The sequence below is a fragment of the Falco rusticolus genome, chromosome 1 (genome assembly GCF_015220075.1).
Source record: "Falco rusticolus isolate bFalRus1 chromosome 1, bFalRus1.pri, whole genome shotgun sequence".
Taxonomy (NCBI): domain Eukaryota; kingdom Metazoa; phylum Chordata; class Aves; order Falconiformes; family Falconidae; genus Falco; species Falco rusticolus.
The window spans coordinates 67,856,972-67,873,796 of NC_051187.1; the positions used below are offsets into that span (position 1 = coordinate 67,856,972).

The 16,825-nt window shown below is 42.6% G+C and overlaps 2 protein-coding genes across 9 annotated transcripts in view; both read right to left on the reverse strand.

Moving 5' to 3' along the window:
* Positions 1 to 2,282, reverse strand: part of EXOC1 (exocyst complex component 1) — a 30,228-nt gene extending 27,946 nt beyond the window's left edge. For 5 of the 8 annotated variants that reach the window (XM_037382799.1, XM_037382784.1, XM_037382756.1 and 2 more), the window contains exon 1: positions 2,160 to 2,281. The gene's annotated coding sequence lies outside the window, so the exon portion shown is untranslated. Of the gene's footprint in view, positions 1 to 1,935; positions 2,020 to 2,159 lie in introns of those variants that run through there. The other 3 variants (XM_037382766.1, XM_037382737.1, XM_037382747.1) reach the window with 2 other exon arrangements.
* A 705-nt stretch (positions 2,283 to 2,987) lies between these two features.
* Positions 2,988 to 14,285, reverse strand: EXOC1L (exocyst complex component 1 like). The gene is made up of 3 exons (XM_037382811.1): positions 13,914 to 14,285; positions 10,086 to 10,216; positions 2,988 to 7,665 (listed from the first exon to the last, which is right to left on the reverse strand). The coding sequence occupies exons 1-3, from the start codon at positions 14,032 to 14,034 to the stop codon at positions 7,402 to 7,404; spliced, it is 516 nt and encodes a 171-aa protein (XP_037238708.1). The 5' UTR covers positions 14,035 to 14,285; the 3' UTR covers positions 2,988 to 7,401.
* Positions 14,286 to 16,825: the final 2,540 nt, after the last annotated feature.

Genomic DNA, 16,825 nt, shown 5'->3' on the forward strand with positions numbered 1-16,825 from the left:
ACAACTGTAATTTTTCAACACTGGAATGATCCTTCTGCTTAATTTAATAGAGAACAAAAAGCTTCTTAGTAGTAAAGGGGAATGTGAGGCATTAACAAAAGAAGCTGAAATGGGAATCAAGAAAAAAACCCCAAAACCAACAAGACTGTCTGACTAAGTAGTGGAATTCTAGAATGGGTATGAATGCCACGGATCCAGTAAAAATCTGTATGAAGACAGGTGAACAAAAAAAACCCACAAAATTTGACAGGCTGGAGAATGTGAAACTAAAGTCAGCACAGTGATGACCTTAAATGAAACTTAAAAGTCCAGAATCCTTGAAATATACCTAACCCTTCAATTAAATTGTCAGGACTTTTTCACTAAATTAAGGTTATACATTGGGCAGACCAAACCAAAAATAATGTTCCATTGAGAGGGACAAAAAGTGTCTCTGGCTCCCTGCTTCACAGGATGATTTTTTAAAATATATTCCGGATACAGTATGTCTTACAGTCATTCAATCCACCACTTAGATGCCACAACTTCAAATCCAACAAATTACTATTGAGTTTTGGTGTACCACATACACACCCTAACTCTCTTCTGGTAGAAGGAAAAATCGTCCTGATTCAGGATCAGTGTCTCTGCATGCTTAGTCACTCATGCCTCCCTTGGTACCATGAGAGAAATTCTACCTTAGTACCTGATCCCATGTTATGAGAACATTCTCAAGTATCCTGCGCGGCTTTCTTAAAGCTGAATAAGTACATCACATTCTACATGGTGGCAAAAAAGCACTCCAAACCAACCAAATGAAAAAAAATCCAGTGTACTAGAGTTTTCCCAGATTTGATACCTCTGTAAAGAACATGTCCCACTATGCCTCAGCTCAGTTGCCCACATCTTAGGCAACACAGTAGTTTTAAAGATTAGTAACCCAAGGGCTTTGGGAAAACAAGGGCAAACATACCAAGCTGGAATCAGTATTGTCAAGTGTACAGAGCTTGGGGCATCCCAAGAAATGCTGTTTATATGACAACCCTATGGCAATGTAACACTCCGCAGCTAACAATTTCCCCCCCCTTTCATCAAATGCCTGGCACATCTTTTGTTCCCCAAATTGCATCAGGTTGTCATTCCTGTTACTCTCCAACATGTGCGTAAGATGAACACACAAAATACCAACAACTTGCTGCAGTTCAGAAACATCCCCTTTCCTTCTCAATTTACGATTTTACTTTCTGCTCTAAGTCACATTCAGACTGCTGCAACTTGCTAACTCTCCCATTACAGGGCTAACACAAGTTGTCCAGGTTGTGCAGAATACCCCTTTCCCATAAAACAGAACATGCTAAACCCGAGAACAGACTCGAGCTGACACATAGTCCAATTTCTGTTACAAACTCACCCCCTTAGTCACAGCCACCAAACCCTTCACAATGTGCAAGGCAGGACCAAGCACATCATTAAGTTCTTAATGAATCCTGCTATCCCAAAGGAACACAGAATCAAACTCAAGGAGCTAGATACAAAGCTGCTTCCTCAGAAAAATGCTTCAAGACAGCTGAGACCACACCAGTCTCTAATAAATCCCTTTAGACACTGCATTTTTTTCCCCCAGTAATGACACAGAAAAAGCCTCGGCGACATGAGATCCATCAAACACATCACATCATGGATATGGCCTGCCCAGGAAATACAGGGGAAAAAATGAACAGAGCAATTTGCTAAGGCTGCATAGCGAGCACTTTGTCTCTCTAAGCGTGTGAACAAGAAAACACGCTATCCCTGCATCCTCTCGGTTCAAAGAGAAACACGAGGGGGTACCCTAACCGTGACACCCCCCGGAATCAGCCAGTCACAAAGTGACTTAACAGGGACACTCGGAAGAGTTACTGACAGCAGCGGCGGCCTCCCAGGGGCCGGCCTGACACCCGCTCTGCCGCCTCCCACCTGCCAGCCCCGCAGAAATCGGCCGCAGACACCCCTCAGTGCAACGGCCGGCGGGACACGGCCGCAGCCGCGCCGCCCCGCCTCCGCTCCCTCAGCCCGCCGGCCCGGGGCGGCCGCCAGGGCCCGGCCTGCGGGGGAAAGCGCGGCCCACCGAGCACCGCGGCAGGCCCCGCACCCGAGGCAAAAGGAAGGGGCGGGGAGTGCCAGGGCCACGTCGCTCTTACCGCAGAGCCAGGGCCGGCGGGACGTGGCGGGACAGGGCCGGAAAGCAGGCGCCTCCGGCCGCTGCGGCTCCGGCTGCAAACCCGCCCCGCTGCGCACCGCCCACGGCGGGCCGCTTCCGCCCACGTGACGCTAGCAGCGAGGCGGCGGGCTAGGGAGCCGCACGGCCCGCGCAGCGCCCCCCGGCGGAGGAGGCCGTAACGGCCCTAACACCCGCCCGCGGAGCGGCGGCGGGGCAGGCAGGGGCGCAGGGGGGCTCTGCCCCCGCCCTGAGGGCAGGTCCGGCGCTGTAGCCCTGAGCGCGGTGCGCAGCAGGCCCAGGCCACGGAAGGCCTATGTGGGGAGCGGGCGGGCGGTGTTGCTGGGCTGGAGCGGTAACTGCGCGGTGGCTTCCGCGAGTGCGGCCGGGCCGAGGCGGGCCGTGCGGCTCCGGGGCGCCCTGAGGGCGGCGGGCTCTGCAGGCTGTCCCATGCCGCGGGGAACGGTGGTCCCGCTTCGTGCCCCTGTGTGTGTGTCCTCCTGAGGCGGCTCCTGCCCGGGTCGGAGCTGGGTTGCCTCAGGCAGGGGAAAAACACCGGAAAAAAGGGCCTGGAAAACCTCCCCGGGCTCGAAAATGTGGGGGTGGGGGGGGGTGGGGGGTGGTGTCAGAAGAAGCTCCCTCCAGTGGCTGTGAACTAGGTAAAACCCCGCTGTGTAATTACAAGGCATTAAACGGCCAGAAAAAACAATGCCAACACTTATCTTTCTGTATTACAACGGGCAAGAGGTGTTCTCTGGGCCGGCATGATGTGAGGTGGCTTGCCACCAGTTTGTAACAGAATAGCAAAATGCCAAGGGAGAAATAACGTAGGTTATTTATTTATTACAACAGAAAACATCTTTTCCAAGTGGTTGTTACGCATTACCAAAATGTAGGTTTTTAACATGTAAAACTGGGATTTCATCATTCCTGTATCACTTTTCCACTTGACTGAAAGCATTAAACATGATGGACCAATAGAGTCTTTTTGAATGTACTTCTGTTTTCTGACTTGCAAAACATGCTGTGCACTTCTATAATGTATCATTCATGAGGGCCAAGGTTAAAAAGAGTTCTGTAATTTCTCAGTTCAGCCACAAAATGTAACTGTCTGGCTAGATCTATAAAGACTGGATAAGGCAGCCATAAAAGATTGGACAAGGTTTCATAAAGCTGTTGTTATTAGCAAGAACCCTTCTAGTTTTCTGGTTTTAGTGGTTCATTCTGCTAAAGGGCAAAAAAAAAACCACTCCAAAACACGGTTTGTTAATGCTAAAATGTGGTTACACATGGTACAACTGACATGAGATCATCTTCTAGGATGCACAGTGCCATCCGCCATCCTCTCCCCTCCTGTCTCAGCTTCCCACAGATGCTCTTCAGAAAAGGCCTTTGATCTTCCAACACTGACTTTAACACATGACAAAATGTTCTTCAATTACATATTACAAATCATGTAATACAATCCCCTGCTTTACTGGAAGAAGATAGATTTATATGCTGAAAGTATTGAGGAATAGGTAGGTAGATGACAGGAAAGGCAGTATAGGCTTTCATTGGGAGGAGGTGGGTTACTTTATGTATGACTCCAAAACACAAAGGAGGAGAAAAATGAGAAAAAAACCCAGAAGGCACAATCCAAAACAAGCTCGCTACTCTTTCAAAATGATTTTTAAAACTCTGCATTGATCTGTATTTACTTAATTTAAGATGCAGGAAAAGATCCATTGTCAATGAAAGATAAACACATGGGAAACGTCCTTCTATTTTAAATATAAGGTCATGGGTCTTAGATGGTGAAAATTGTCATAAATCTGTGAACTGCAGTTCAAGAACTTCACCCATGTATTTTTTGTTGATGTGGAACTATCTTACCTGAATGAAGATAAATGCTTTTTATCGCATGGTGCTGCAGAAAACTGATGTTTTGTTTAAGTATAGAATAAGACAAATATGGTATTGATAAATGCTACAAACAAAATATTCTCAAATTCTTTTGTCACAGGTTTGCCCATATTCTTAACTGATGCTGGTGAAAGAGTTTTAAAAAAATACACTTAGGAAAAAACATCATGTCTTTTATGACAGCCTCTATTCCCTTTCTGACTCTTAAACAAATGAGCATGAAGTTGCTCATTATCATGCTTCTTCATTTTCAGGCTGCCATATTTTTCCTCTTCTCTGGAACAGATATGCTGGTAACAATTCCTGTTTTCTGGAGAAATGCCACACTATATACAGAATATCAAGTATTAATTCGCTCCATCATCTGGTTGAAACCTTTTATAAGAATACTACAAATGCATTTGTGATAATCCTTTACTGCTGTAAGTTTCTTCCTATTAAATTTTGGAGAAGTCTTCCAGAAGAAGCAGATGAATCCCTAGATACTGTATTTCAAACTACATTCTGTACATCCAAGGTCAGGAAATGTGATGCAAGAAACAACTCTGCATTAATTGAAAGATTGGCTATTCAGCTTGTCAGGTCTTGCCCACTTATAATTTAGCATATTCTGTTATCTTCTGTGGCACAGCTGTGCTTTACTAACTGCAAAGTGACAGTCTCCCACACCTCAGGACAAAGACCATCTATAGTGCGACCAGCCCCATCTAGCAATTACAATGTCTTGGTATTTGACACCTTATAAAGAACTGTCTAAATGTAACAAGTCCCTAGATTAGGTCAGAAAAGATCTTCTAAAATATTTTTCCTTTTGATAATAACTGAAATAATTTACATGGACAATGTCCCTTTTTCTCCTTCCCTTTTGTTTAGTCTGATCGCTTGGTGAAGATGTCTGAAATACTACATTATCAGAAGAAATGCCAACAGATTTAATTGCGTATTATTCCACATAAATGCAGGCTTATTCTTATTTCTAATATAGTCCGCTTAATGTTTATACAAGAATAGAAAGATATAAACTAGTGATGCAAAGTCTATTAAATATGGTGGAACATTATATTTATTTTAGCTTACCCGTTTCTAACGTATACAGACAATCATTGGTCAGGAATTCACTATACCTGTAATTTATTTCAAAACAACGCTCTGAAGTGCTTATTATTAGAGGCTCTATGTTTTCATTACAATTACAAGATGAATGATGGGAGCTTTTCCACTCAGAAAATATTTCCTTGTGCCATTAAGCAAAGAATTTGTGAACATTACAGAAAACATTGTGACCTCTAAAATTAATACACAGTCCAAACGAAACACTGTATCACAGAAAATAGTAGTCTGAATCATACTTGCTATTGAAGATGGGTTTGTGGAACCTGGATGTTGGGCAAATAGTTCTTGTAGCTGTGGATCAAATGTTACAACACACATACTTGCACCGGATTATCCCAAAGACATTCTGAAAAGAACAACTGCATTTCACAATTACTATACATACAGTCCTTCTCTCTAATGAGATTTAGGTGACAAAAATAAGACTGAAGTCCTTACAAATTCCAGAAGATTTGTGTTACCCACATAAAATGCCTTCACAACTGTCGAGACACATAATTACTAAGATTTGGGTTAGAATGAATGTAATTTACAACGTATGCCTAGAATAAATTTATAGTCTTGGAAGATTAGCTGAACAAAGGTATAGAATTTCCTATATACAAGCAACAGGATACCATTTAAAAAGTAAAGTAAAAAGCTGTATGTTTTCACACAGTTTTTCTAGTATATTCTCACTTATTTGATGTTTCTTCAGTTTTGAATCCAAAGTACATTTATGTGAACGTTCTTAAAGATGGGAGTTCATGTGAAAGGCAACGGTGAAGTACAAGCTACATACCCTTGCATGACTATCCCATTTTACAGAAGGCACGTACTGAGAGGGGACATTAACCAGCTCGTGATTTCCTCGGAGCTATTTACATTAGTCAGCTTTAGGTACATAGCTGGTTTAGTCCACAGCTAGTCTCCCTGTACTCTCTTGGCTGTCGAAAGAGAAAGCAAATTTTCTCCTGCAGGATGTTCTGACCAGAAGCTTCTCTGAATGACCTTTTGGGTTGACATTTCTTTATTGACTGTGGGAAGAGCAGTCAACTAACTTAGCTGATTGACACTGGGTAATATCACTGTGTTTATGGTCAACACTATTCCTCTTCAGCTCTTGCTCAATACAGCTTTAATTCATCCCGTTTCTACTGTAATACAACACTGTCACCAGTCCAGCCATTATTTTTTGTTACGGGTGAGATACTCCAAACCACTCAGTAGACTCCACGTTGTGTTAAATGTTACTCTAAATACTAATACGCATTTAAGTAGTGCACTGATTATGCTAACACATAGCTAGAAACTGGTGAAAATTACTCTCTTAATTCTATGAATTTTGAAAGGTCTATCACTTGCCTATAAGGTTAACTGTAGTAGCCAACAACTGCGGTTTACATAGTATTGTGTTAATTCTTGGTCCAGAGGTGGAGAAGAGATAAACAAACAGTTTCTGTTCCCTAATTAGCCCTGATCATATAAATAAGCAATATAGCACCAGAAAGAAGATGTTAACGATACAAAAGAAAAAAGGACCTTCTGACAGGTCTGACAAATAAAGCAATTCTGCTTAAGGACATTCATTTTCGGTTTTGAAGACAGTACAACAAATAATGGGAAGGCCAAAGGGAGTGCTAAACATTCTGAGGAAAACATATTGTAACTGCATAGGTGAAAACTTGGTCCCGTGGTACCTGAATGCAGAACTCCGATTCGTCAGGATAAGAGTTTGATACTTGTATTGATGTAGGTGTGATCTCTTTAATGGAGTTCTGTATTTCAACACATCTGAAAATGGAAATGTGCATCATTCTCATACAGAACTCATTTGGTTGCTTTTTTTCCCACTCCCAGGATATAATTTAACCATTAATGCACTTAACGCTTTAAAAATATTTCCAGCTATTAATGAAAGGTAATTCATACCTCCGTGACCATATAAGCAAATGCTGAACTCTACTTACATAAACAATCACCACTGACCATGAGATTTATTGGTCCTATGTTGAAAGCCTCATATATTTGTGAGTATTTGCCAGAGTGAGGCCCTCCTAATATATATAAATGAATGGTCAATCATTTATGTAAAAAGTGTGTTGGTTTTTACTGATACGTAAAATTAAAAAGCAGATACTGCATATCACTATCTTTTTGATCAGATGATTTATGAAATGCTGGTCAGTGAAAGTCAACCAGTCACCTTAATGTTAGAAAATGCATCTTTAGGACAAAGGACAGAGGGAGAGACATAAAAGATTGGAAGCATAGAAGCATATCCTCATAAGTACTAAGCAATCCCTGTTGTTGGATGACCAGATTGAATCATCATTTAGGTATGTGTCATCAAAGTTCACAATCTTCAAGTCCTTCTTAAGGTACATTTCATTCAGTTTGTTCAGTGTTCGAGCAAATGTATATTTAGATGCACAACTATATGCTTCCAGATTGTAGACTTTGTGGAAGTGCATATCAAAATATGGATTATCCTAAAAAAGTGGAGAGAGAATGAAATTATTACATGCATCACAGATGTTAGAATGGCAATCTGTTGTTCTCTGCTCAGGTACCTTCGGGGCTTTTTCTTAGTTTGATGGTCCCTGAAGGACTTTGCATATTTCTGCTATTCAAGCTAAAGGGTCTTTAAAGTCTTTACAAAGTAGCAGTTTGTAATTAGCTGCAATTCTTTGCCATCAGGAGTTTTGCCTGAGTAAAAGTTTCAGACTTTGGCCAAGCAATATACTGCACTTTATAAGGATTATACAATCTTGTTTTGAAATGAACCAATTTGTCATTTTGCCTAAAACACACTATATGAAAAGCACTTGCCTTGGACTATAACTATATATGCCTGTCAGAAGAAGAATATTGATTGCCCTTCCTGCCTAAATTGTAATTATCTGTGCTTTCTGGCTTTTTGGCACAATTAATCCTAGCAGCAGCTAGGATGTTAAATAGCTGTTAAATTCTGTGGATATGAATAACTATTATGAATATTTATAGCAGTGTTAATCACCTTATAATTATGAGTTTGAGGTTCATTTAGGCTTTTCTTTAACCAAAAATGAAACAGATTTTGATCATCCCAGTTGTGGAAGGCTGAATCATCTCTGAAGATACTCAAGCACAGCACTTCAGAAAAAAAGCTGAAGTAAATTCATGCAGGCAAGTGATAAGGAAATCCTCTGGCTGCCTTGGCTGGGGAAGGGGCAGGAATATCTCTAGAAGCAAGAAAACTTGGAGAGGGGATGTAAAGGATTATTAGTTTTTACTTTTTTCCCTCTCTGGCCTAAACTGCAAAGAGCTTTCAGGGTGCAGGGATGCTCTGAAGCGGAGCTTCCTCTGTTTCCCAGGATCCTAGTTTTAGACTTGAGAGCAATGTGCACAGGACAGAATGAGAACAACCACAGTTTGACATTTTCCTGGGAACAAGGCTCTGAAACCTTTCTTGTGATTTAATTTCTCTTTCACTAGGATAATGTAATCTGAATTCTATTTTATGTTCACTTGAAAGCACTTTTCAAAGGGGAAAAAAGTCATTATTTCCTGGACTACATTTATCATGCAAGGACAACTGTTAAAAAGTCTTCTCATACATGCAGTAAGATATTCACCTCAGCATATTCTTCTAGCTTTTGTAAAACAGGATTTAATTCTGCTTTTGGTGTTGTTCTGTGTTGTACTACTGCAGACTCATTTTACCTTTCTGAAGTTGTATCTGAGAGATTAGGACTTTTTTTAGCAGTAATGTATTTTGGATTTAGTATGCTGTGTTTTGGATTTAGTACGAGAATAATGTTGATAACGCACTGATGTTTTAGTTGTTGCTAAGTACAGCTTGCTCTAAATGAAGGACTTTTCAAGTCTCCCATGCTCTGCCAGCGAGGAGGTTCACAAGGAGCCAGGAAGGAGCTGACCCAAACTACCCAAAGGGATAATTCCATACCATAGAACATCATGCTCTGTGTATAAACTGGAAGGAGTTGGCCAGGGCCAACTGATCACTGCTGGGGGACTGGCTGGGCATTGATCAGTGGGTGGTGAGCAGTTGTATTGTGCATCACCTTTTTTTTTTTCTCTTGGGTTTTATTGCTTTCTCTCCCACTGCTCTCCACTACAATTGTTGGGGTTTTTTTGTTAATATTTTCAATTATTATTTATTTCCATTATTAAACTGTTCTTATCTCAACCCATGGGTTCTACTTTTTTCTGATTCTCCTCCCCATCCCACTGGGGTTGCAGGTGGAGGAGAGTGAGTGAGCAGCTGTGTGGGGATGCTGGCTGGGGTTAAACCAGAACGTAAGGTCAGCCACATCTAGCCAAAGCTGTTTCATATTTACACACACAAGTACACCAATATATAATGGATCCAAGTAATGTGATATTAAGCTATGTGAAACAGTCACAATTTCCTGAGCTGGTACACCAAACGATGCACTTGCATATTTTACACATTGACTTTGTCACACAGAGAACAGGTTCATACATTCAAATGACAGGGTCACAGTCTCCATAAAAATATTTAATGAAATTTTAGTTTCAAATACACATTAAAATCTACAGGATTAACTCCAGTTTACACTGGGAGCTGTAAGTGCAGAGCTTTTATTCCCACTTATGCTAAACAAATTAGGAAACATCCATCTTCTCCCTCAGATCTCAACTAGAGGGAAGAAGATTACAACAAACAAGAAAATCTGTCCTTCCTCCTCCCTCGCCAACAGTACAAATGCAATGTAGAGCCTCTCACAGGCAATAAAACCAAAATTCCTTGGAGGTTTGGTTTGGGTTTTACATAACTTTCTTTTTCAGATAATGCATTTTAATTGCAGTTTAATACTTGTATCCCAAACTGCAACATAAGAAAAGTATACTCTAATATATATATTTAATAATACATAAGACTTACAGTATCTGCTTCTTTTCCATCAATCATCTCTAGATCTCTCAAAAACCACTTCTCAACTATTTCGTATTTCTCCTCTCGATCCACCCGCAAGTGTTTAACCATACATATTTCTACTTCTTCACTTTTAGTCACTGCAAGAAAAGAATAGTTTAGATATGCAAGCAAGTACTTTCCAAAAGTTCCAATAATAAAAGACTTAATCAAACTACATTCTAGATAATAACTTAAATGATGATGAGCAGGGCTGTATAGGGCTATACTGGACTTAATAGTTTTATTTTGCCCAGGTAGTATGGATAGCACTATGGTCTCAGTCTATGAAACTGACAACTTTTAGTAGATTTAGGATTTACCTAATGCTGTGAAAAGAGAACCTTGTCTGTGCAAAAGCCTTTCATTTGAATTCACTAGCAGTGCAATGAAAGCCTAACTCTGGCACAGGATCTGTATGGATAATCCACTTACCCTACTTACTTTTGAGAGGGAATCTTCTGGGGTCCTAGAGTCAGAAAATTGCAAAACCACTACCAAGGCTCTGTATTTATGAGACTTGTGCTACACTTTCCATTCTGTGGATGAAGTTCTCTTACGAAGCCATTGCTTTTCTGAAGCAAAACTCTCATTTCCCTATTAAATATGTAAGTAGGCCACTTAACAAAAATAACATATCTCTCAAAGCTTCAAGTTGGCAGTGCTGTCTCTGTAGAAATTACTATTTTCTGACTTAGGCAGGAAATGAGAGAAAAAAAGAGCATGAAGACACTCTTTGCAATAACTGCCATTATTAATTGATAATATTGAGTGCTGGGTAGGAGACTAGATTTCTTTAACGCACAACAACCCGTGTGAAAAGCACTGGAGCCTGAACAAGCTCCTGCACACCCAGCATGACAACTGCAGGGCAGGCCACCTCCCCAAGCCATCCACTAGTCTAAGGTAAGGGCAAGATGTCACCTGCTTCTGTGGGGAGCATTTCGACATCACAGCACAAGGCTACAGATGCAGGAGCAAAATTCTTTTATTTCCGAATACTGACTGCCTGAGTTTTTGAAACTATCTTTTTTTTAAAGATTTTAAAGGTAAAAGACTAATTTTATCTTATTCCTGTTAAAACATCTCCTACTTCTCACCTGTTTATAAGAAAATGGTTGTTAAATAAAGACAAAGGATATATGTCGGATATATGCTTGCTTTTCATTGCAAAGAAAAACAGTGGGAATATATAAATGTATTATAATTTCTCTCAGCCTATAGCTTCCCTACCTGGGAAATACAAATCACTGTTGATTTTTTTTTTTAATGGTCCTATCAGTCATAGTTGTTCAATGATTTTTAACCAAAGGACCACCACTGTGTTTTCTTCTATGGAGAAGTTACAAGGGTTTTTCATTTGCAAGCAGAGCTGCTAGACTAATCTTAGAAAATTCTCTTCATACTTTCAGCTTCTCCCTTTTTTTTTTTTTTTTTTTTTTGCTTGCTTGCTTGGGAGGGAATATGTTGTCTCCCTCAGAGTTAAAAAGAAACAAGCTCAAGCCCAAAAGCCCCCAGTCCTGTCAGAAATACAAGGGGATATCCTACTGGCCCCCAGGTCCCACACACTGCTATTTCTTTATCCCTCATGCAGGAGCAGAAATTGTATGACATAAGGATGGAGCATGGATGCGTTAGGAATAACAAAATCAGAAGCATGTCCCACCTGTCTAGTGGTGAAACTTGGGCGGACTATTTTCAACTAAAAAAAAACCCCAAACCTCATTTTTTCTTTACTTTTCCTGCATTTTACATATTGCTTGTTCTTGCACCCAGTTAGCAGATTTAAATGAAATTGAGTTTTTTATACAGAATGTGCACTTAAATCTACCATGTAATTCTATTAAACTCTAAAAGCTTTTCTTGGGGAGGGCACAGCTATAGCAGTGCCTTCATAGAGCACAAACTGTTTCTTAAGGTCTTTCATGGACTGAACACATTTTTCAGAGTCTCTGTTGGACAATATGATGTTAGTCCTACCATTATTGTCAGGCATACCAATACTGGGTTGTGAAAATCCCTAAATGTGGTTGCATTTCAGCTTTACGTTCTTCCAGGGTTTAAAAACCACTTAGTGAAAGGATACTATTGCCTTCACGCACAAACTGAGAGTAGCTATTGTGAAGAGGAAGGAAAATAATTTTGTGCACATGGCACAAAAATAAGATTGTTCAGTTATCCACATCAAGATTTTGTTGTAATATAGAACTCAAAAGGCATAGTTTTACCTATAGTCTGACTGATTTAGGTTTTTTGTTACGGTAATTTGAAATCAACAGGAATATACTGAGGTTCCATTGCAGTGATAAGATTTTAGATAATGTGTTTTGCTCCCACAGAATCACAGCAGATTACAGTAGCTGCTGGCAGACAGATGCAACCCATCTTTCAGAATCAGATTTCCACTCACCACTTACTTGACTATGCCTGAATATATTAAGGGAGTTTAATATTGGATACTGGAAAGATCCCAGTCTTCATACTCCACATAAATTTCCTTTTATGTCTTCAGAGAGTTCCAATCAGTTAATCTGATTAGAGGCTTTCTCTAGTGGCTTGTTCTCCTCTACCTTGGAAAGAAATTTTTAGTAAAGATTTTAAAGGTGCATTGTACTGTTTCTCCTGTTCGGATGTTTCATAACAGTGAACTGTTTAGATCTACCACATGCAACTAAAAATACTTCTCTACCAGATAGTTTTATGAACTATGATCAGGTTGGTATTTTGGTTGGTACATTTAGAAGCTTTATGACGTTCAGGAATTCATTTCTTAAAACTATTTTTACAGCTCTAAAATACAAAGCCTCTTCTACTAAAATTACATGTGCATGGAGAACACAGCTTGCTTAGTATTTCCAGTAATCTGTAAAACAACTGAATTGTCCTGAAGACTTCCGATGTTTAGAAAGATAACGATCACAGAATATGGGTGACATCATCCCATATTGGTTATTAACCCAATATGTCTCCAGTATATAGCTTATTTCTACCTGTTACATGGACTTTGAGCCTAAAGAGGAAACAGACTGGAAGAAGCATCCACTTCAACCTAAATACTTAGGGGTGACAGCATTTTTTTTAGTATCTTTCAGTGTCGGGAAATAAAATGTAACAAAACCTCAAACCTTTCTGCAACCTTGTTCTAAAAACATCGTGAAACTTGAAATCAAGTTTAGTAAGCAGTCACATGATTAAGTTAATCACTCACAGCAATCTTGTTTTACCCATGGTTTGTGCTAATTGGTAACTTAAATATGCATTTATTTGAACGACAAGTCTGGTTTATTGTTCCCCAAGCAACTGGACATTAGACCAAGACAAGGGATAGTGCAAAAGCTCTAGAAATTAGATGTTTTCCGCAGTGTTAATGTACGTTTTATGCTTTCTTATGGAAAATCTAATTGGAACTGCAGCAAGGCGTTGCTGTTGTAAGCGCGGGGCAGGCACTGGCAGCGCTGCCGCGGCCCGCACGCCGTCAGCGGCTGCGTTGCAGGTGTCACGTCCCCCCGCCGCCACCAGCGCTCAATCCCGCACGGATCAGAGAGGGGAGAAAACGCCGTTCGCGCCGGCTGCCGGCAGCGCGGGGCCGCCGGGCTTCGGCCGTGCTGGCGCCGGGGACCCCGGATGCCGGTGCCGCTGCCCTGCCCGCCCCGCTGCCCCGCACACCCCGCACGGGCGCCCTCGCAGCCCTCGGCGCCCCCCGGCACAACCCACCACCACCACCACCACCACCACCACCACCACCACCACCACCACCACCACCACCACCCCACCACCCCCGGCCGGCTGCCCCCGTACCTGCGGCGCACAGGTAGCAGCGCCCGGCGCCCGCGCCCTCCACCTCGATGAACTCGTGCAGCCGCTGCCGCCGGGGGCCGAAGAGCCTCCTCGCCAGGTCCTCCTTCACCAGCGAGGACATCGCCTCCCCCCCGCCGCGCAGCTGCTCAGCGGCGGGTACCGGCTCCCCGCGCCCCGCAGCCGCCGCGCCGCGCCGAGCACCCGCTGGGCACCGCGACGGAGGCAGCCCCCCGGCCGCGCCGGGCCGCCGGGCGCGGGGGAGGCATGGCTAGCAGCGGCCCCCGGCGGGACCCCGCGCCCTGCCGGCCAGCCCCTGCGCCGCCGCGGCCCGCCGCCGTTAAGTGTCCGGCCGCCGGCGCGGAGGGAGGCCGGGTCGCGGATCTCCCCGCCCCACGCGTGTCCGCCCGCCCCCGCTGCGTGGCGCGGCCTCCCCTGGCGGGCCGGGGCCGCGTTGCTCCCCGCGGGTGCGGCGCTGGCGGCCGCGGCGGGGCGGAGGTGCCGTCGGGGCGCCCGCCCGGGGCCGCCTCCCGGCCGCAGGAGCAGCGAATGAGCGAGACAACCGGCGAAGTGCTCACGGCGGGGGCAGCTTACCCACAACAAGAGCTGTCAGTGCAGTCCTGTCAGTCGGTCCAAGAGTCGGTAGACTTTACAAAAGGAATGCGGTGGCCCTCGGCCTATTAACTACGGTTGCCAGGCTAACAGCTTTGTGGCTGTCGGTAGCCAAGGGACCGCTCCCGCATGGAGGGCGCCGCCGCTGCCGTGCCGCAGGAGCCCGCGGCGGGCAGGGGCAGCCCGAGCGCCGGGGGAGCCGCCGTCCCCCCTGTGTCCCTATCCCGGAGGGGCCTTGCGCACCGGCGGGAGCGCATCTGCGGGAATTTGGCCTGTTCCTGCATCTCTGCAGGTGTGTGGGTGAGGTTCTGGGGGCGAGTGCCCTTCTGATTTCAGTAGCTGCAGTAGCCTGTGTTAGAACTTTCCCTTTGGACTCGTTTCTGGCTGCTTGCAGAAGCTGGAGGTTCTCTTCTAATTCTTATGCTCAAGCTTATTATGCCTAAAGACCTTATTGGGGTTTTTATTCTTACAGTCTCCATGCAGCTTCAAAAGGAATCTAACCTCGCAATAAAACCGAGTACTAAAGTGAAGATTTAGAAGATGAGGTAAAAGATCTGAGGATTTTTTTTTTTTTAAATTTACAATATTATTAGAATTAATTTAGTGCCATCGGTCTACATGGTGCTTTGCTGATGTGAAGCATCACTGGCATCTTGGAGGTGATGGAGTTGAGACAAGAGCAGTGCATAGCTCTGTTCTTGAGTTAGATTTTTATTTTCCACAGTTCAATCAAACTGTAAATCATTCTGCCTCAGTGTTCACAAGGGTGTTTTGAGGTCTGATATATTAACACTCTTAAACTTTTTATCTTTTCAGATATTCTTGCGTATTAATATTGTGTCACTCTGGTCAGTCGTAGTGGCTAGAGTGCATAGCAGAGCCTTACACTGAAAGCCATGATTGGGCTTTAGGTGGTGCTTTAGGGCTGTGTAGCTGCTGTCTGAGCTGTACTCATGAATGTTCAGCTGCTCCTCTACCTCCTACCTTCTTCTGTCCATGCCTACTTAGATTTCGTTGTATGGAAAGAGCACTGCCTCCATACTGACTTGACCATCTGTGTGGTACATGCAAACACATTCATAAATATCTGCATATTATGTCCCAAACCACGTACTAAGTCTTAAAGCACAGACACAGATAAATTACAGTTTTCATATTTAGAGATCTTTTGGAAAAGGAGCAAAAGGTTTTGATAACTGATATAATAATCTAACCATTTCTACCTGTTAGATGCAGCAGTCAAGAAACAAAAAAAAAAAAAAAAAAAAGGAAAGAAAAAACCTGTGACTTTGGTAAAAGATTCGTCTGGATTTATTTCTGAGCTGTTGCATATGCAGACAGTGCTCAGAAGATCCTATCCTGTGATGTAGTTATTTTCTTCACATCTCCTTTTAAATCAAATTATATTTTAAAAAGTATTGTAGAGATTAAATTTATAAATTAAATTACTTCTGCAATATCCTTTAATGCATTCTCAAATGCTACATTAAACAACCACTGAGTATATACGTAGAAAGGTATGATGGTGATTTTAACGTTGAATGTTTTAATGAGAAACAGAAAAATTTGTAATTTACTATTGCTCTTGATCCTTTTGATTCTTTATTCCCCCATCCTGTGTTAGAATGTAGCAGGACAGTTCTGGTGCAGCTGGTATCAGGACTACCTGTAGCATTTGGAATAATGCCCTTAAAGTTTTTTTGGTTTTTTGTTTTTTGGTTTTTTTTTTTTTATATCTACCCTATTCTTCATAGTCTTTTCTCCCTTATTTAGATGACAGTGGGGAGAAATGGCCATTCCATTTTGGAGATTACTCATAATTTTCTTCCTCTCTGTTTCACTACTACTTTGCTTACTTGGGTGGACCAGAAATAAGGCTTGACAGGCTTTAGAATCTTCTTCCTGTGCAGCATACATAAAGCTAATTTTTATGTCTCCTTGCTTAGTTGTCAGTAAATTAAAAATTTTGAAGGGTGAATCTTACAGTAGGTAAAGAGCATCTGCAGTGTCTGCCCAGAACTTCTCACCTCCTTACACCTTCCTCTGTTGTCTGTTTCCTCGCTCTGTTTCTGTTTTTCCTGTTGCTTTTCTACTGATATTCTACCTCCTCTTTCTTTTTTCTTGCATCTTCTGCAACATAAGCCTTAGGGAGTCCCTCTTAGGGACTTAGAGGCTCTTTTTAGATGACTCATGCAAAGAATAACACAGATTTCATGTAGAAAACTAGACTTTCACTGAGAGCAGATAAGCACCGTGTAGGCACAGGTGTAAGCATACTTTCACTCGAAAAGCACCATACGCAA

Bases quoted from the DNA above. Each gene is read 5' to 3' on its own strand.
- EXOC1L (XM_037382811.1), bottom strand. From the start codon at position 14,034: ATGTCCTCGCTGGTGAAGGAGGACCTGGCGAGGAGGCTCTTCGGCCCC. The intron at 10,217-13,913 runs GTACGGGGGCAG...CTTTTCTTGCAG, and splicing joins CTGCTACCTGTGCGCCGCAG to TGACTAAAAGTGAAGAAGTA. The intron at 7,666-10,085 runs GTAAGTCTTATG...CCACTTTTTTAG, and splicing joins ATGGAAAAGAAGCAGATACT to GATAATCCATATTTTGATAT.